Source organism: Accipiter gentilis, chromosome 8, assembly GCF_929443795.1.
Source record: "Accipiter gentilis chromosome 8, bAccGen1.1, whole genome shotgun sequence".
In the NCBI taxonomy this organism is placed as follows: Eukaryota; Metazoa; Chordata; class Aves; order Accipitriformes; family Accipitridae; genus Astur; species Astur gentilis.
In genome coordinates this window covers 9,218,979-9,240,804 of record NC_064887.1, presented here as the reverse complement: position 1 = coordinate 9,240,804, position 21,826 = coordinate 9,218,979, and the positions used below count along the sequence as shown (strand labels likewise).

General features: G+C 41.4%; 1 protein-coding gene across 1 annotated transcript in view; it reads right to left on the bottom strand.

Annotated features, from left to right (window-relative positions):
- LOC126041974 (BEN domain-containing protein 5) overlaps positions 1–21,826 on the bottom strand; it is a 980,738-nt gene that overhangs the window by 195,759 nt on the left and 763,153 nt on the right. Inside the window, exon 8 of the mRNA XM_049808428.1 lies at positions 6,617–6,731. Within this exon, the coding sequence (XP_049664385.1) occupies positions 6,617–6,731 (115 nt within the window). The remainder of the gene's footprint in view (positions 1–6,616; positions 6,732–21,826) is intronic.

The following is a 21,826-nucleotide window of genomic DNA, read 5'->3' as shown; positions in this document are numbered from 1 at the left end:
GCCCCCAGCTGATACTAAATGTGATCTAGGCAGGCACAGAGAGAGACTCACTGGCATCAGTAACACGCAATCTAAATTAAGAAGACAAACAAGGTGCAAGAGGGGCCACGGAGGAGATGTCCACGAAGCTCAGAGCAGGCTGAAGTGGGTGATGTTTCCTGCACTGGGGCAGGAGCTGAACAGCTTCAGGCCAGAGGAGACCGAGAGAGCTAATGCTTCCCATCTGAGGCCAAACCAGACAAGCGCTAGGAAGACAAATCCACTGCACGTTACTGAGCAGACAGAAATCCCAAGAGTTCAGGAAGTCTGAAACAAAAATCACTGGAAGCTAGGGAAGTACCTGGGGGAAAGCATCTTATAGGCATCTCCTGCTTTTAGGAGGAAAGTGGCACTGTCCACTGCTGCATTAGTGGGTAGTGGGCTTGTGAGGTCTGACACAGCATGGCTGTTCTCACAGACCTCCTAAGATGTATAGCCTCTGCTTTGGTCACAACTGAATCAGAAAAAAAAATAAATAGGAAATTCATGGCAAGGAACAAACCTCCATTTTGTGGGATTGAAAAATCCCTGCTTTTCAATAATAAGAAATAGTTCTATATTGTCAGGGGATGGAACATACTTTTCCTGACTTGGTGTATTTTTAGAGTACAATTCTCTCTCAATCACATCCCTTCTTCCCTTGGGTTAATGTACAACGGACATTCTTTTCATTCAGGCAAAAATCCCACTAGAGGAAGACGAGAAGCGGCATGTGCTGCAAGTTTTGAAAGAGATGAGAAATTTCACACTATCCTGATATCTTCTGGGTAACTGCTTATTTTATGATGACTAATAGGCAATTACTATGGTAATACCGCAATACAACATGTGTGAGGTTTGGGAATGAGAAATTATAGGTAACTAGTTTGGACTCATTTCTATGGTAACAAAAAGTAATTGTCATTAAATACCAGTTATATTGCGGCTGTACCTGGTAATTATAGATTTTTTATGCCCAGTAACATAAATAAAACCAATAAATTTATTCAAAAGGTCCGTGATTGTTTACTTATACGTTGTTATATAGAATACACAATGACAAACACCTAATTAGGAAAAATAAACTCCATTGAGAGCTTCATCTTGTCATCTCAGATGGATACTCTGTTTTTCAATTCAAGGCAATGCATTAACTTCATATGCATTAAAAGAAGCTAAGAAAAAAACCTTCTCCACCAGAAAAATAGGTGAAAAATAATCAAGAGATATTATGCAAAAGACAGTATGCACACAAGTAGCCATGCCTCACAACTGGACAAGTGACAGTAAGAACCACATAACATAACCAGTCACTGAGAACATATACACATGTATGTATGCAGGTATAGGTACATCCTCCAAAGTGATATCATCAAAGACCAAAATCAGCACTCCTCAGTGTTACAACATATAGCTCTGATTTAGAGCTAAAATAATTTGGATAAAGACAGCTTACAGCTCATAAACCACATGTAAACACAAATGTTGAACTTTTGACTGTTTCTAGAGTCACAGAAATAAAGTCCACAAAAACTATTCAGGATAAATCTGAAATATTTAATCTGGTCCAAAGCCTAGTTTTCTGTTTGTATTTCAGACTCTTCAAAAGGAATCCTTAAAAAAGGCCAGATTTTAAACAGATCATGCCATTGACAACAACAACAACAAAAAAATAAAAATTGTCCTTTATAAAATGCTGACATGAATAATTTTAAATGTTTCTCAAGCCTTCCCAGCTCCCTTTTTTCACTTGAAAAAATTTGCCAAATTCAACTCTCTTCCACAAACCATTTCAGTTGTTACAAAACTACATTTCTGGGGCAAAATTATACCATTTGTCTAAAACATTTCATCCCAACACAGCTTTCATTGCAATATGGACTCTGACACTGTTTACTGTGAATTTGGCTTTCCAGTCTGGGTAGAACTGGCCTCCTTTCTTTCTGTCCAATAAATTGCTTTGTTAACCCCTCACACAAGCAAGCAGTAAAGATTGTGTTGACTTTGAAAATATCATACCTGACAGTGAAACAAGAAAGGATTAGAATCAGCGTGTGCCCCTTTTCTCCCCATTCACACAAATTCTTGCAGTCCCTACCATCAAGTTAGAAGGATATTGTAATGATGACAGTTTAGAACATTTCAGCTAATTCATGGCTTTAATTTACTGAAGGCTGATACTGCTACAGCTAACCAACTGAAGGCAAGACAGAAACAGCAAGGAACGGGAAACCTTACTGGGTCAGGCAACAAAGCCTGTAGAGAGCGGTCAGGGTATTTCAACTGCCTTGTCATAGCATTTCTGGGATACCTCAGTGAAGAGCTGCCCAGACTAAGAACACACATCCCTTTTGGTGCCAGTATAGGGTTTCATCTCCGGAAGGTGAGGCTGACAAATTGGAACTAATCTAAGATGGTATGGTACAGTCATCTCGCCTGCAGGGACACATTTCAGCATTCAGCTGCAGAATGCCAGCTTAAGAACAAGCTCTCGATAAAGGAAAGTTCAGGCCAAGCCTGGGGATGCACGACTTTTAAATCAAGAACACATTTTTTTTCTTAGTCTAACCCCACCTCCCTGGGGATGGTAATAAGTTCAGAAGATGATAATGCTATACTGCAAACAGAGAGAGAAAAGTCAAGAAATCTCTTCTAGGAAAACTAGTTTTTCTTTATTTCCTAAAACTGCTTCACAGTTTAATCCATCAGAGAGGGTGAGGTTAGTGTTATGGAGAAACTCACAAATATTTTTGGTTTTTGCCATGCTCTTTCACAATGCTAAAGATCAAGTCAAGCACCATCCCCAGCAACAGGGGTCTTTCAATTCAAGTGAGAGCTGAGGACAAGTTCCCAGCCAGAGCAGAGGGCAAATTATGCTGAAGACTGACTATTTTAGCTAGGTCAACCAACAGCATCTTCTTGGGCAATTTAATTAACAAGCCCATGTGGCATAACATTTTCTACACACTGTAACTGCAAAGCCAGTTACACTTAGAAGTACAGTAATACCAGGCTTTAAAGACTTCAAGAAAGGGATGAAGCCTGTCTTCCTGTTTTGAGAGAGATCCTACGTCCTTGACCACAGTGAACAGTGGGTACCTCTCATTATCCTGGAAGTTAGAAAGAGCTGGGTATACTCACGTGGCAAGAAAAGGGCTAGGTGAGGGGGTTGGTTTCACTGAAGAAAGAGCACAGTCTAGTAGGCTTCTTCACAGAAGGGTATGATGCTAACAAACCAACACACAACAGCTAGCACTGCAAGCAGGAGCAATCCCAATTAGTATTTCAGTACTTTGGCTTGCAGGTGAATTTGCACTCTGAGGGCTCCTCTTCTCTGCACCTAACCCCTCTGATGCTTGTACCCAGCCAACTCTGATCTACTGTAGTGGTTTGCCCATGATTTTTCATTTCTCAGCTCTTTTCAGAAAGGAACAGGTGAAAGTAAAAATGAAATATTCTGATTTCTAAAGTCAGGCAGAAATTCCACTGGAAATAAAGTCTAGTAGAGGTAATTTCACCAACTTGCTTGGTTTATGTACATAAGTAATAGCTGTTAAGAGATAGAACCGCTCTAGTTCACTATCTCTGAAGAGATTTATGCTCTAAGATTACAATCAAATTGCAACTCTTGTCCATTAATTTTTAAAAAATAATTTTAAAAATTGTATATAAACATTCTAAATTAGAGGGGTTGCTAAACCACCCCTTTAAGTCACATAAGGCACCTTGCCTTTTCATTCCTAACTGTATGGGTTCACAAATACACTTCTTAAACTCTTGCATATACTTGAATAAATCAGTAAAGTTTAACACCCTGTTTCCATGCATCCTGATACACTGGGCACTGACATTCATTTCCATGACCGTTTCTTTTAGAGCCGTCTGAATGTACACGCAACTTATAAACAACGTTCCTCACAGATGTGTCTGTGCCGCGAGCACTTGTGCTTTATAGCTGTGATATTAAACTCACTTGTTGCTGGTTATGAACATTTCACCACAAGAAAGTCCCTTTAGAGTCACAACCCATTTGGTCTGTTCTCTTGAGAATGAGCAGCAGTTTATAGATAACACACAGTTCTTGGCATTATTGTTGCAGATTTGGCTTAAACTCCTAAACCTCAGTTCACAAGAACTCAGAACAAAGGAACGAGGACTTTGGAGAAGAGCACAGGACCCACACCCTCAGGGAAAGTCCTGCATCCCCAAAAATGACAATGAAGAAAATCCCATCAGCCAAATGTAACCATAGCCTAGGTAAATGAGTGGTTAGTTCCTGTTTTGATCACAGGAGAACTAGTATATCCCATCCCTTCTATGAGAACTGCTGACATACTCAGGCTTTTAATGGTGCCCACTGCGCCTGGGATTTCAGAGGACAGGAAAGTGCATCCGACAGTATACTTTGCCAATTGTACAAAGCTGTGTACCGAGGGGGTAAAAAAATCTCTCTCACACTGGCAGGAGATCAATTTACAAACTCAAGCATGAGGTTTAATTACCCATTTCATTATCTTAGCTTGCATAGCTCTGAATGTGAACCTTCAATGAACCAAAGAAATAGTCACTAGCTGCTGCTTTGAGAAAGAGGGAGATAACAGGAAGTAAAAGTTCAAACGCCTAAAACTGCTCTTGCTGCATATAGCACCACAGACCTTGTTTGCAAAAGCAAGAGGATTGTCCCCAGCCAATAGATCTGTGTCATTCCATGCTACGTGGAAGACTTCTGAAAGTCCTATTTATGTGCTAATCTGAACAAAGACCAAAAGAGATGAAACAGACTTATCTAGCCAATCACAGAGAAGCCTCAGAGCTAAATTTTCAAATACTAGCAATTGATCCTTAGAGATTTTTAAAAAATTCATCCAGTAAATTCAAGCAAATAAATTGTGATGTGCTTGTGGATTTTGTATGAGCAGGAAATAAAGTGTTTGCTGTAAATTATTCACTCAGCACTAGTTAACTACAACACCAGCACATTACGAGGCTTTTTAATATTCTTCTCAAGATAATAGGTAGCATTTTGCTTATTACCCTCATTTTTAAGTTATCAGTTACATTAGGCCATTTGTCAATAAAGTGAAGAATTGCAAGAAAATCAAATGCTTTTCCAACTACCTCATTAAAAGTCTCTTTAGTTCAGGACGGTTGAAAATTCTGCACATCTTGAAAAGCTAATGCAATAGTATACCATCAAGCTCAGCAATTCCAAATGAATTCACATGCCCTTTCATAATATCTGGGTTACCAAAAGGCTTTTCAAGTTATGAGCCATATGCATGTCTGTAAAGCTGCCTGCCTCTCAAAAAGTATAAATAATAGTGCAGGAGAAAAACCTACAGGGCAAGTGAATTTATGGGGGAAACGAAAGCTACTTAATTGCAACTGGAGTTGCCTACGTGCAGGGCACCTGAAACAGAGTAAAAGCAGTGTAGTATCAGATTCTAGAGCCACTTTAGGGCTTTATTCCTGTAAGGTGACATAACCATTATGATAAATTCCTTGTGCTGTCAGACACCACTACTGCAATATTGCTCTCTGGTTTTGGATTTGCTAAGAGTTGAGGGAGTATCAGTGTAGCTGGAAGGAGACCATGTGCCCTTGGACGTTTCACTTACAAAACATGTATATAAGCACTGTTGAAATCACCCACACAATTCCCTGCTATTTCAGTTTAGGAAGTAGCAAAGCACAGAAGGGCTAAGAAGTGCATATCAAACCAAAGAGGAGCCGGCAGCACCATTTTCTGCAACTTCTAGCTTCTTCCTCAGTGGTCTCCTCATCCACACAATAACCCAGTCTTATTCTGCTTAGCAATGCAATACCTAATTAGATCAAAGCTCAAGGTAGCCTGGCTACAGAGTGTGTTGTGTTATTTAGTCTTGCGCTGCAAGCAAAACCACATACAGTATTTTACATTTCTCAGGGGCTTCTCCAGAGAACTATGTGGTACATGTAATTGCCCCCACAAACAAATCATCAACTAATCAACTGCTTTTCATTATCACCTCCAGCAGCACATTTATTTTGTAAATAAATGCATTAAGAGCTAACAATTTTAGGGAAAACAAAAGATTATCTGAATACATTCTCAACAGAGGAGGTGGTAAAGTAGTAATTCAAATACTAAAATGAAGCAAAATTAGCATAGGGTGGAATGATTATTCCATTCCATGTATCCCTATCTATTACAGTACCATAATAGACTGAAATCTGTGACTTTAATGGATGATCGGGGTAGTTGAAGGGAACTGTGATTGACTGACACATTTACATAGAGGCTGATGAGCAGCATAATGAATGCATTTATAAAACACAGCTAAGGTCTAACTCTAAGCTGACTTCAACTCCCACACCTAGAAGAGGCTTGCAGAGCAGATACTCTGCTATCTTGGAGAATTGCTCTCTACATCCTGAAGCAAGCAAAGTTGCCACTGAGACCCCTTCCTTGATGGGAACTTCAGGAAGCATATGGCCACGGGAACCTCCAATTTAAGAGGAATTAATTGAAACAAGCCATAAAACATTCAGTGACAAAAACAGTGCAGGGTGAATAAGGTAGATACAACAATACACAGATTCATACTCCACACCATACCTGTAATTTCCTAGGTATACTCCATCAGGATTGAGCATGGGTGCAATCTTGAAGACCAGGTGGTCTCTCAGTACTTTTGCAATAGGATGCTGGCTCACAAGGAAATCAATTATACCTGAGAAAAACAAAAGAAGAGTTTGAAGAGGGAGGGTTATGACATCAATGATTTCCAGATAGCTATCTGAAATTTCACATATAAAAGATTAGAATAATGTCCTGGTTTTGGCTGGGATAGAGCTAATCTTCCTAGTAGCTGGTATAGTGGTGTGTTTTGCATTCAGTATAAGAAGAATGTTGATAACACACTGATGGTTTTGGTTGTTGCTAAGTCATGTTTAGACTAAGTCAAGGATTTTTCAGCTTCGCATGCCCAGCCAGCAGGAAGGCTGGAGGGGCACAAGAAGTTGGGAGGGGACACAGCCAGGGCAGCTGACCCAAACTGGCCACAGGGGTATTCCATACCATGTGACATCATGCTCAGCATATAAACTGGGGACAGTTGGCCAGGGTGACGCAGATCGCTGCGTGGGAACTAGTTGGGCATTGGTCAGGGAGTGGTGAACAATTGCATTGTGCATCACTTGTTTTGTACATTCCAATTCTTTTATTATTATTATTGTCATTTTATTATTGTTATTATTATCACTATTATTTTCTTCCTTTATGTTCTATTAAACTGTTCTTATCTCAACCCACGAGTTTTCCTGATTCTCTCCCCCATCCCACTGGGTGGGGGGGAAGTGACTGAGTGGCTGTGTGGTGCTTAGTTGCTGGCTGGGGTTAAACCATGACAAATGATCATTCTTCTTTGTTCCTGGCACTGCTCCTGTTTCCAACAGAATAAACCACATGCAATCACATAGCACCTGCCACCTTCTAAAAACTCCAGAAATAAGAACTTTAAGGATAAATACCTTAGTCCATCCTCATAATGCAAGTACAATATGGCTACATTATCAGACACTGTCAAGTTTCCACAGGGGGAGAAGTTACTGCCCATCAGCTGAGCCACAATAACAAAACATTTCTCCTCCTAAGTGGTGAAATGAAGTAAAACCTACTAGTTTAAGCCTAGCACCTTACCTACCCAGCATGCATACATGGGCACATACTGCAGCTGAGCTCATGAGTGGCAATTTATTGAGCTGAGGCACCTCAAATTTGTTTGAACAGATGCCCAGACCTATCCTTGACATGAAGACAGAGTTCATATCATCTGCATGTATAAAGAGATATAAAATGCCTCACTAGAACTGGGACAGTTACATAAACTCCGTACCAGGCACAGGGAAAATATGGGATTGGTAGACTGGAATTTATAAGGTCAGATTCTTCCCTTACTTTACACCCATAAAAACCAGGAGTAACTCCACTTCATCAGTGAAGCTCCTTTAATGTGGAACTAAGGCAAGCGACAGGGGAACCAGATCCTAAATGCCCTTCCTTTGGGCACAGTCACAGCACCAGACCCCGCAGGACCTCCTGCCTCTGAGCCTTGTGCTCAGGGAGCGGCTAAACATCTCCTTCCTCCAAGGCTGGTGCTGGGGCAGGAGGCAGGCAGTCTGGCAGTTAAATTCATTGCTTATTCCTCCACTGAGTTGGTACTGACAGAAATAGCTTCCAGGGAATGAATGTCGAGATAAATTGAGTTCCTGTGTAATCTCAGGACACCCACAGATAGGTCATGACAATTTGCTATTTATTGTAAGGTCCATCCTGTGAAGTAGGAACCATTTACTAAATTTCCCCAGAATAAATCAATCACTACGCTCTAGTAACAGGATAAAATTAAGCAGAAAAAAATTAAGGCTGATCATCAGTAAAATTTCACTAATGGCAAGTTCTATTTGATTGTGGAATTGTCTCTCTAGGGGAAGAGTGGAATCCCGTCATCAGAAACATTTAACACTGGACAGGGCAAAGCCCTAGGGAACAGATATAACAAGCAACAATTCAGCATAGAAGAGATGGCATGGGCTAACTAGCTGACTTCAAAAAAGCTGACTTTAGACCTGATTTTTTGTAATCCAATCAAAATCTTTAAAAACAAACAAGCTAAAAGCCAGGTACATGCCAGGTTAAACACACTTGTTTATAGCTTGGCTGAAAGATGGGACTAAAATCTCACATTCTGTACAACTCCTTCATTTAGCCTATTTCCTAAGGCCCATTTTGTATTTCAAATACTAACAAATCTGAACCTATGCTGCTGTTGGAATGAATTCTAATTTGCTGAGGCACATGGGGAAAAAAAATGAGGCTTCTGTAATGTCTAAGACGATCAAGGTATAATTGACTCTAAACTTCAGCAACTTTTTCATCTATTAGTGACTAATCCCAAAGAAGAGAAAGTCTCTTTCTGTAACCAGGTCTTCCACTTGAGAAGAGACTAAACCTGAATTTCTGAGGCAAATTAACATACACATAATTATATTGCTCAGGAAATGTTTCTGCAATTACCTCCTCTCAATGAAGGAAACCGAACATCGATCTGCTTTTTGGCTGGTGGTGTGTCTGTTGTTCATTATACAACAGCAAGAACACAAAGAAACGACAGGGACACAGTTGGATCCTGAATAACCAGGTTTCCTAACTGTATGCAAACATGAAAGGCTTAGCTATGTTAAACTGCTGCTCTAACTGTTTTCTGGCAGTGTCTAAAACATAATCCACAGTACGCACACCTGGAGGGCTCAAAACTACTTAAAGGGATACAATCCCACGCTTAGTCCATGGCTTCTGGAGACATTATGCTGGTTTTAGTTGTAAAGAATTTGCAACTAGACTCAAAACATCACATCAGTTCATGCTTTCTAAAATACTTGGAAGAGTTAACTGTTCAGAAATCAGTATGTCCAGAACATACTTTATCCTAGGTCAGGTATGACCTTTCAAAGCAGCCACAATAAATGTGGCATAAATATCGCATCGTGTACACGATCATCGCTTCACCAAAGACCTTGGCGGAACAGTTTTGCCATGAGATCTGGCAGTGCACCCAGTACATACTTGTGACAGCTCTTCATACAGCAGGGAGGACCACAAATACCTCGGGGATAACACGACTGCTTTTCATTCAGGAGGTAACACAAGAGCCCAAACTCTCAGAACTTTGCTCTGGCTGTAAGGGAAGAGGCTTGTCCAGGTTCTGCTCATTTTGCTCCTGTTATTGATGCAGCCTCACTCAAAGAGCTTGGCAAAGGTGTCTTGGCAACTAGAAGCTACAGTTTTCAGCTTCACACAGGGAATTATTATTCCCTAATCAAGAACATGCTATGACGTGGAAGGCTGTGTATAAACACGTAATGGGTGAGCCTCTGCTCTGCATGATTCACTGTTGCACCAGGCACACCAGACTAAAGGGAAGAGACTGACGTTGGGCACCCAGCAGCTTGGTGGGAAACGAGACCCAGCATTTACCAATGTACCACAATCTATTAGGGGGCACTGCAGCCAAGTTCACCCAATCCAAAGAGATTTACTGTATTTTCTTATTAAGGAGACAGTCAATTAAATCTGAAGAAGTCCTACCCCATGATAAAAATACAAAGGAAGCATTAAAAATAACTGACTCACAGAAGTCTAATCTGGAAGTAAAGGCAGTTCTAAGGAACATAAGAGAAGCATCAGATGAAAGTATACATCTACATATACAAACCTCACCATAAAATTATTGTAAGCATCCAAACAATCAATACAATTATCAAATAGCTTTGTCTTTCAGAGGAACCCAATAGTCTCTCGATCAATAACGTTTAAAGTAAAAAGACAGATATCAGAGTATTAAAAAAATACCATTGCAGAGAACTTGGTCCTCCTGTTAATAAATCAATACAAACTAAATTTTACAGCTTCTATAATCAGCAAGAGACATATCAGTGTATCTCATTAGGCCGGGGTTAAGAATTTGGCAGCAACCAAAGCCCATTTAATATCATTTACTTCAAGGCAGACATGGCAATACAACAGATGCCCTAATTTATTTGTTGATCTTTGTATTAAAATAACAGTTTGCTGGTAAACAGGAAGGGTAATGATGCCAGTCACCCTTGTTAGTGGCTAATAATTGCTTAATTTGTCCACTAATTGACCTGTGCTACTGTTGAAGCACTGGATCGTGTTGCAGGGCATGAAGTAAACAAGGCCACTGTAATGTTACTTTAGAGAATGACTTCTGGAAATAGAACTACTTATTGCTATAAATTTTCTCTTCACAGATGAGCAGATTAATTGGTCTGCCAATTAGTCTGCTATTAAAGAAAAAAAGGGCTGCCCACAGATTGGTTGGATCTTCGAACCACAGCCCCAGTTTGGGTCAAATGAAATAATCCAATCTGAATCAGTCACATCAGCTATGAAAAATAAGACAAGCATTATTTAAAAACAAATCTCTGTGGCTGGAGATCAAGGAAAATAGCCCAGTAACTAAGTATTAGCTCTTCAAGTGACTTTAAAATAAAGTGGAGAACATGATGGAATGGGCCTACTCAGGCACATTACAGTGTGGAAAAGTTGTCCAATTAAAAGAAGCAAAACAATATAGATTATTTTCATATCAAGCTTTCTGGAAAGTAATTAAAATCATTATTTTTCAAATAATAACATGCAATTATAGATGCTGCCTGGAACCAGAACAGCTCAGAAATCAGCATTCAGCCATGACATAAGAAAAGGCTTATCCATAGTCCACTAAAAATCAACCAAAGTCTTTACATTAACTTCAAGGCGCTTTTCACAGTTATGAGGGAAAGGAAAAAAAAGAATTGAAAACAAGGAAAAGGGAAAAAAATACTGACAACTGCAAGTCATTAGATACACAGTCACAATGGCTCCAAACCCCCAGTTTTTTAAATCTTTCTTGGTGAACACAGCTTCACTGCAACTGTGCTAAATCAAGACCAAATCTCCTCTACTCTGAGTCACTTCTCTATCATTATTCTTTCTCAAAGGTAAATGCACTTTCTCAAATTTCTTTTGCCTTCTGCAGCTCAGCACCTCTCACGTACTCCAACACCAGATCCTGTGGCATCTCTCTGCCCTCCCTAATCCAGCTCAAACTATCTTCTGGTGCTTCACAAGCAAGCTGATCATTCCCTCTCCCATAACATGTCAAAGCAACCTTCTCTGCTTACACGATTTTCACTGTTCTGTCTGGATGTTTCCTTAGTCTACCACCTTAAACTCTGTTTAAACTTCCTGCTGTCTCTAACATGACCTTTCCACATTTGCTCTTTCGAAAGAAAAGTCTGTCTTATCCCCTGTTTCTCCATTACCCCATCCTTTCACTCTCAGTCTGACAATATGTTTAATTGTATAACTATATAATGCATTTGCCCTGCTTCTATTACTGAAAATCTAATCACCACAGATCCTAATGCAATATGGCAACTGCTAATGCAAACATATCCTGGACTGTGTCTAGCATATGCCAAGAAGTGATTTATATTTTCAGACCCATTTCCTAACACTGAATAGCTGCTGGTATCCTGCAGTTAGCTCACCATAGCCTGGTGGTTAAAGAGAATGTAACAATTAGGCTCTACACAACAACGGGATAACAATAATAATTCGAAAACAAATACAAGGGAGTCCTGAATGCTTATGCTTATATAAAACTACTGAAATGTTCTGCTAAAGGAGACTGAAACCAATGTGAAACACACTATAGTTACACTTTTGTGAAGAATAGGAAAGCAAAAATGCAGGGGTGGGCTTTTTGGAGAGGTCTTCTAATGTGATGGTGACAAAAAAAATCAGATAAGGCCAAGCAGCTACAATATTCTGTCTCCACAGAACAAGTACAGCACAAGCAGTAAGCAATAGCAAGACACTACCGTGCCACCATTTGTCTGTGAAGGAGCTCTCGGCAGAGGGGCCCTTGTCTGTTCAGCCTTTGCCCTTTCTAGTGGGACTGCAGAAAAAAAAACAAAAAAAAAAACAACAAAACAAAACATGAAAAAGACAGATGGACACTCTTATCCATTCCAGCATGGTAGGAAAGGTGTCACACACACTGAACCCTACTCAACGCAGGTCACAGCAATGCTGTGCCAGGATTGTCTCTACAGAATGCGCATCTGTGCTTTCAGTTCATCCCCCAGCACAGGCCAATAGATAGAAATGATCCAGTAATATCTTAGCCTGAAATGTTTCCAATATTCAACACAACAGCAAGGAAAAAAAGGCATGTGAATGGTGATAAACGAGCAGAGCTGACTCACAGCAGGGTTATTGACATGATCTAACATCATGCTGTCACTGAAATTATCCCTGCAAAAGATCATCACATAGAGTGATCCATAAGTACAAGATCATTGCAGATGCTGACTCTGCTCCTTCTTACAGTGCTGCTCCTCCTCTCAACGTGTAAAAACAGACTGCCAAACTCAACTGGTTTGGTTTTTTGTTTTTTTTTTTACACTTCTGAGAAATACATTTTTTGGGTGGGAGGGGCACACAAGGGTTCACACATTGATTCTAACATCCATACAGAAGGAATTTATAGATTTGGAATACTTTATTAATTGGTTTCCTTATCTTTCCAAAGGTCCCTTTGGAATCCGTAGCAAAACCAAAGTTTATTTCATCAAAATCATAAAAATAATAAGGGTGATGAAGGAGTAAAACAGGCATCTGGTTACAGTGTTAGATGAAGGAATATTTGTTGCCTGAAGTTTATCAATCAGTAGTTTCCAGTTGCCAAGCCTGACTATATCTGCATGCATATGCCTCTCTTTAAGTAGTTACTGCAATTAAGTGAGAGCGGGAAGATCCAGAACACTGGCTGTTATTTCATTAACTCCCTCTCTGGCCATCCTCAGTACACACAAAAGCACGAGGGAATTGCTTGCACTCAGAGAGGGATGTGACACCATGCACAAAACCTTAGCGAGTATTCATCAGATCCTACTTTTCAGGTCACCCTCTGTTTCTCCTGTTTCCTCTATGCTGATGCTCAAATTTCATCTAATCTTCCCCCAGGACAGGCTCAGAGGGGGCCTGCACAGGCCTGCGGGTACCACACGATGAAAAACAATCAAGTTCTTAGAAAATGCAGAGAAGGTAACAATTTTTCCCAGTAGTTCCCTGGGACAGGAAGCTTTCAAGGGAGACAACAGCTAAACAACACAATTACCCATGACAAAACACATAGGAGCCAAGCAAAGCGGGTGAGACAGCGTTAGGAAGAATGCGGTAGGTCAACCAGATACATTCCTGGTTATGGTTCATCTAAAGTGTACAGAAAGAGAAGGGTTGATTGATTCTGCTGGAATACCAAGCCTTTTGATTGCAGAGCAATTTGTCCCCAACTAGACAAGTAAATATTTCAGTGCTAAGTAACATCTCGTTGCTTAATGTGGTTGGTTAAAAGCACCCCAAAAAGTCTTTAGGCTCCTGTCATCATTTCAGTTGTTTTTTTTTATCTGCAACCATCATTGCTATTGTAAAACAAACAAACAAAAACCCTACAGATAAATCCCTGGTGAGTTGTACACATGGCCCTACTTCACCTATTTTTAAAGAAGTTTTAATCAACTTGAGACATAAAAGTTGCACACCTAACTTTAAGGATTCAGCTGTGATAAGCAGATTGATTAGGAGCACATCAAGCTATATCATGGCATATTTGTTCTTTTATTTACCATTTACTCACTCATCTATTCTCTGCTGTAACTCTATGTCTCTTCAAAACACAGGATTAAAAGCAAAGGAAATCTCAAATAATGGAATAAAATGAATGTGCAGGAAATGAATGGGTGAATTAGATTACAGCAGATGAAACACTGAGGTCTCAAAAGCAAAATGCAGGGAGTTTATTTAATTTGTTACTCTTTTAAAATGAAAATATGCTCACTGACTTGAATTAGTAATTTCCCTGTTTTAAGATATGTTAGGCCATTACAGCTAGGCCTGTTTCCAGAGCAGTGAAATAAATGGAAAACAGCCAGTCTCCCAGGGAACCCGCTAGCTCACTGCATTTTGCCAGCCCAGTGAAACAGTGCTAATGTCAGCTCCAGAGAAAACCGTGCTTCTGCTGTAGGGGCTGCATGCAAAGGAATTGATAATGACTAGCAACAAATACTTAAAATGGCAGAGCAAAGCACTATGGATTTTAACTCAAGTTTTAATGTGCATGGTAAGCCCAGACAGTAATTGATTTAAAGAACATCTAAAAAATCATTGTTCCTGACCTCTCCCTCCCTCTCAGCTCCAGTTATCATAGGGTTCCACAAATAATTAATCTGGTGTTCAGCGTGGCTGAAACACAAATCCATGTGAAGGAAGCAAGAGGTGGGAACATTTCAACTGCTTTCTGGAACACCCAATAAAGTTATAAAAAAAACCTTCTCACACTGTTGTATGGATACAGGAGACATTTCTGCCATTACAGCCCCAAATGATATTAAGATTGCAAATTCAATGGAGATTCAGGAATATCTTGCCATAGTAAAACATTCTAGGACTAATGGCTAATAAGATGGACCATATGATGCCACTAGGCAGACCTTCTTGGCCATTTTAATGTGTCTGCTGATTACGAATGGATGGGACAGACTGGGATGGAAAACACCCTGTGAATTTCTTTCATTACATGGATATTACTTGTTTTCACACAAAGGAGGTACACTCACACCATCTACCTTTCCTGTGCACTGACTATCCCACTATTTTTGCTAGATATCTACATTTAGACCGTGCAAATGTTGCCTCAAAACCCCAAAGAGTTCCAGACCATGGTGCTCCAGATAGGTTCAAGCAGGGAGACTATCTAGAGAAATGGATATGACGAGAATAGAGTCAGACACAAATCAGCAGTCTACAAGTAGAATCAATTCAGTGCAAAAAGTTGGTTAGTGATGAGTGTTTGGGATTTCCTATGTATTTTTATGAGCTGTGGCTCTTTCCTCATAAAAAGATTCACATCTGCTTTGGAGGATATGTGACTGCGGGTGCTGGGCTGGAGCACAACATCCTGATTCAGTACTGAAAAGATATAGCTATACATTGCCAGTAAAACATAATTAAAGTTGGCATTCCCAGTGACTAGGATGTGGGACCAGGAGCCAGAATGCCTGATCTTGGTCTCTAGCACTACTGATTTTTGGCAAGTTGCTACCAGAGTCTGCTATTTTAGTATGTTCAACTTGAGATAGCAGTGGCCAGATTTGCAGGGCAACAAAGCTAGCATCTTTGGGGCCAAAACCAGCAGATGGATTTTTCAAACAAACTCATGAAGCTCAGTGGTGCTGACTGCACTTGGAAATGTAGCAAGTGGCAACAAAAAGGGTTTTCTAGGTGTTAAGCAAATTCTGAATTCTTACCCAGCTGCCACTAGAGGAGATCTGTGCCACTGACAGTCCATTCCCTTCCTGCTCTGCCCTAAAGATAAACACTTTCTAAAATATAGCCCTGTAGAGGTCACGATGGAAAGCCTTTTAATAACAGAGACAACCAGTATTGCTGGTCACTTCAGAAATGCAGGCCTGAGTACTCTCAGCTCTGCTGTCTTCTTTTCTTCCAAACAAAATCAAGGAGCACTGAAAGTATTCCACAAACCATAGGTGGTGCTTGGCCCCTCACAGGATCACCTGGGGAGGGTAAAACGTGGTATTTGAATTTTGCCTGTTAAAATTGTCAACCAAAAAAGAGACAATTAAGCATTTTGTGAGGGCAAGTCTAGTTCTTACTTGAAAATTCTCCAGATACTTTACTCTAGCCAGCACCTGGTCCTGCCTGAAAAAAATAACATTACTAAACAGACCTTAGTAGATAATGAGATGAGACCACAAGAATTGTCTCATTACAAAAGAATGCCTAGGTCATATTTATGCAACGTTCTCATAAAACGGTCTTCGAGCATGCCTTAAGATGTGCTCTGATGCTTTGGCATTTTAATAGCTGGAGACCCCAAGGAACCTAGCAGTTTGATCCTTTCTCTCATTTATTGGAACCAGCAATTTATGGCCTCAGGACTCATTCTGATGCCATTGATTTGGATTGTGGGTCTTTTCAGACTTTAGAAAAAGACATAGAACAATGAAAAAAAGCTAGATTCTCAACAGCATCAAACTTGGGGTTTCACGGCAGCAGCAGGCTGCTTGAACACTTGATCAGAGAAGCAATAGGGTGTTAGTGGCACCATCTACCTCATCAGCTCTGAGCACATGGGACTCACACTCCTTCCAGCAGCACTTGGTACTTACGAGTCCAGGTCATGCATCTGGTTAATCTCTCCCTTTGTTTCATGATATTTGGCTCTCCTGTTCCTTACAGCAATAAGATTCCCCACTAGCTTCAAAAAATTAGACCAATATAGGGGAGTAGAATGAGGCCAAGGCTGGATTTGTCTGGTAAAAAGTGCAAGACTGAACAGGATGACTGCCCCCTGACCTCTGTAGTGATGAGCCCACACCTAAGCCACTTAATTACTCTGATGGCTGATTAGTTTGTAGTTAAGCAAGCTACATCTCCCCCAGTGTCGCGGTTTAACCCCAGCCAGCAACTAAGCACCACGCAGCTTCTCTATCACTCCTCCTCCTCAGCTGGACAGGGGAGAGAAAATATAACAAAAGGCTCGTGGGTCAAGATAAGGACAGGGAGAGATCACTCAGCCTATTACTGTCACAGGCAAAACAGACTCAACTTGGGGAAAATTAACTTAATTTATTGCCAATCAAACCAGAGTAGAGTAATGAGAAATAAACCCAAATCTTAAAACACCTGCCCCCCACCCCTCCCTTCTTCCTGGGCACAGCTTCACTCCCAAATTCTCTACCTACCCCCGCCAGTGGCACAGGGTGACGGGGAATGGGAGTTATGATCAGTTGATCACATGTTGCCTCTGCCACTCCTTCCTCCTCAGGGACAGGACTCCTCACTCTTCCCCTGCTCCAGCGTGGGGTCCCTCCCACGAGAGACAGTTCTCCATGAACTTCTCCAACGTGGGTCCTTCCCATGGGCTGCAGTTCTTCACAAACTGCTCCAGCATGGGTCCTTTCCACGGTGTGCAGTCCTTCAGGAGCACACTGTTCCAGCATGGGTCCCCCATGGGGTCACAAGTCCTGCCAGCAAACCTGCTCCAGCATGGGCTCCTCTCTCTACAGATCCACAGTTCCTGCCAGGAGCCTGCTCCAGCACAGGTTCTCCATGGGGTCACAGCTTCCTTCAGGCATCTACCTGCTCTGGTGTGGGGTCCTCCACAGGCTGCAGGTGGATATCTGCTCCACCATGGACCTCCACGGGCTGCAGGGGAACAGCCTGCCTCAGCATGGTCTTCACCATGGGCTGCAGAGGAATCTCCACTCCAGCACCTGGAGCACCTCCTCCTCTCCTTCTTCACTGACCTGGGGGTCTGCAGGGCTGTTTCTCTCACATATTCTCACTCCTCTCTTCGGCTGCAGTTGCGGTTGTGCAGGTTTTTTCCCTTTTTTAAATCTGTTCTCCCAGAGGTGCTACCACTTTTGCTGATGGGTTCGGCCTTGGCCGGCGGCGGGTCCGTCTTGGAGCCAGCTGGCGTTGGCTCTGTTGGACATAGGAGAAACTTCTAGCAGCTTCTCACAGAAGCCACCCCTGTAACCCCCTGCTACCAAAACCTTGCCATGCAAACCCAATACACCCAAGCCCAGAGGGCAGTCATACAGTTCTCCAGTAGAACTGGCACAACAGCAAAGACCTGTGGAATTGACTTGAAAGAACGTGTCAGGCTGTCAAAGAGAGGATGTATCGGCAGGAGCATACAGCTGCTGCAGGATTGCTTGAAGGGTTCATAAATTCAGTGCACAGCACAGACTGAGTGGGTGGCTTTGTTGGTTGGCTTTGTTTTCTTTAATTTTCCTAATATGCTGTAAGGAGCTTGGAGTTCTCTTTGCATCAAAATGAGCCTACCAATACCCCCTAGATGATGCCTCTCTTTTCCTCCTGGGAAGAAACAAAAGGGTTCCTGGAGAAACACTGCAGGGATCAGATGATCTCGCTTTATTAATGAATTACTTGGGATTTATCAGAATCATTCTAAAGATGTTGCTTCAGAAGATGATGTGTTTGGTCATTATTATTCAAAGTCTGTCCTTCCCATGAGTGCGAGTCCTCCAGACAGCTCTAAAAATATTTGCTGGATTATGGCCCTCAATTTTTACAGAACTAACGAATGTTAAATACAGCTAAGATTTAAGCCTTAGAATTGAATAGAAATATGCAGGAGAACCCACCTTCCCTGATATGCAAGACAAGAGAGTTGCAACCCAGAAAAGTGGTTTTATTGCAAAGGGGGGGAAAAATAGACACAGGAGTAGAAAAATCCTGAATGCATGAACCAGAGTTAAGCAGGCATGCACCTTGGCAAAATTAACTCAGGCATCCTTGCATTGTTTCCTGCTATCCTTATTGACTTACAAAACATCAGCCTTTTCACCATGGCCCTAAAGGGGAGTTTAGGCTGTACACCAATGGCTCGCACAGCACTAGCAAAGAGGGAAAAAAATAGAAACAGAGAATTACTTCATTCTCCAGTTTTCTATTTAGAGCTATGAGGGTCTTGCAGGGAAAAAAAGAAAAGAATCTAGATCATTATGTTATTGCTGCTCTACCCACGACCAGGCTAAGCTCGCCTAAGCCTAGAAAACAACTGTTCTCTTCCCCTCCATGACAACTAGGCATGTGAAAGTCAGAAACCCTTCCAGGGCCAGCAAGCAGATTGCACTGCAAGCATAAAATTTCTGAAGTTACCTGCACCAGGGAAAAGATTCCCAGTAGAGTTTTACAAGTGATAAAAAGAAACTCTTTTATGGAGCCAGGGAGGACTTTGTTCTACTTGGGAAACCACTAAAGGTTGCTGGATTACAAGGAATAGCCAAAGATGACAACAATTCTTCTTTCAAGCCTTTTGCTGAATTGTCTCACCAGGACTCTAGGCACTCCCTACGCCCAGAGTTACCTGTTCACAATCTGGCAGCAGTGCCTTTGTCTAAGGACCGGGAACCTTTGGGTTTTCAGTGTGCTTAGTTTAACAAAGGTGGGCACTGGGAATGGACGGATGGACTAGTTTTACCGGACACCTCCCTTGGGGGCTTGTCATATAGTGCTGTTTTGCATGTATAGTAAATACAAGCGAGCAACAACATGGGCTCTTAGTCTTATGGCATTAACTGTGGTAGCAATAAGAACTACAGAAGTCTTAAGATGGATAGATCAGCCCAAGCAAAGAATGTGTTATAAACCAAGAAAGCAAAAGGTAGATTTCTCTGGAGGGAGACGGAGAATACATTTACATATGAAAAATCTAATACACAATGAAAAAGGGCATTACATAAATAATGTTAGGGAAGAAATGAAAAATATGTATTTTTAAACACATTCTAAAAATAGTTTCCAACATCTGCAGATGTGATGATCAGTCAAGCACAGACCCAGAAGCAATAAGTATGAACCAGGCAGGCACACAAAGCTGTATGATACAGAGAGCAGAGGGGCTTTATGGAAGGTCAGTTATTCACAACTACCCTTTCCAGTTTCCTTTGGCTTTAGAGTACTGCAAGAGTATATTGGGGAGCATCTCTATTAATTTGCCTTGACCTTTAATAACCTGTAGGCACTTGCTATTGTCCACTGTCACAAGTGAGCTACCCAGCTAGACAGACTCCTGGTGCAACCCACTGCCAGTATGAAAGTAGAACCACATATTGCTGGAAAGGAGCAAGAGCACATGGGGAAGGAAGCCCAGACACTCTGGGTTTCTCAAGAAGATACACACACGGGATTGAGAACAAAGTGGGAATTTGAGCTGACAGGAACTTGGGGAGAAGCATGCATTGTATTTTCTTGTGCTCCAGCTCAGAAGTATAGTCCACTCAGTTGAAGAGCTGAGGTGTCCACTCCTCAGGACTGAAGCCCAGCTGCTCACTTCTACTAGAGATGCTGCTTTGCCATTCATATACGGAGATGGCACGTCCAAACATTCCCCAGATCCTAACAATGGCAACTGTCAGCCTGCCCCTTTAGGAAACCTGCGTAACTATTTGCCCTGATTTCCCCTACGGGGACAAATGAAGTGATCGCTTTCTGTTACTCTTGATATGTGAAAACTTACACTAAGCCAGCTGTAATGGCACCTTTTGTCTGCTTCATTGATTTCCACTTTACCAGGTTTGCAGTTTATACTGCTTCATTTTTATAGGATTTTCCTGTCCTTCCACTCAAATCAACTAAAAAGGTGCAAGGCAGCTCGCTTGTTTCCACTCAGGCAAAGTCACTTGTAAGACTCATGTAGTAAAGCAGGGCACAAAGTCCACAGGCACTATGCAATGCTGGTGTCACCCAGTAAAGCAGCACTTCTAAAATGGACAACCATCAGATTCCAGAAACAGAGAAAAATAGTGCTGTTAACTCAATAAAGAGCTACTTTACACTTTCCTGTGGTTGCCTTCTGGTCATGAGAAAGGCGAGAGTGGCATCACAGCTGTCTTGCTCTTCCTGAGACGTGGCTACCTTTCCCCTGAAGCTAGTGTGAGCTTTCTGCTTGCTCTGGGTTTGCACCTCAGAAAGAAATCTAAAAGTACCACACGAGCAAAACCAACAGCATGTGAGACAAAAGTAGATCTGTATCCACTTCCCCCTTGATACACAGAAGTTGGTAGTACAGGTTGAGCAGTTCTAATCAGTGTCAAAGAATAGTCAAAACTGAAATGAAACATGGAAGTCCATTTGTACAGCAAAGTCTGTAACTTCAGTCTTGGCAGACAATGAAAGCAGGGACTGTATGCAATACCTGAATTACTTCTGGGTGACTCATAAACTGACCAGACTGGGGGAGGTGGAGGTGGGGAAGGGAGGTAAAAAAAAAAAAAAAAAAAAAAAAAAAAAAAAAAAAAAAAGGAGTGATTTATTAAACAAACCCCTAATCCTCTGGGAAGATCCAATGGCCAAGAAAATGCTGGCTGCATCTGAATTTTCTCCCCTTGAATCTGAGATGAAAGCTGTCTATCCACAAGTTGCTTCCAGTGGTGCTAGAAGGCACTTGTTGGATAGCTGCTTGCAGTGAGCTCCAGCAGGAAAAAGCTTTCTTTCTGTGGTTTATTTTTTTTGTCTTTAAGAACACACAAAAATGACCACATCTCTACATGAGAAAAAATTTGCAAAAGCTCTGCTCTGCCCCTCACCAGTGGAGACAGATCTGTTCTTTTATTTACACTGCATGACATCTAGACAAGAGTA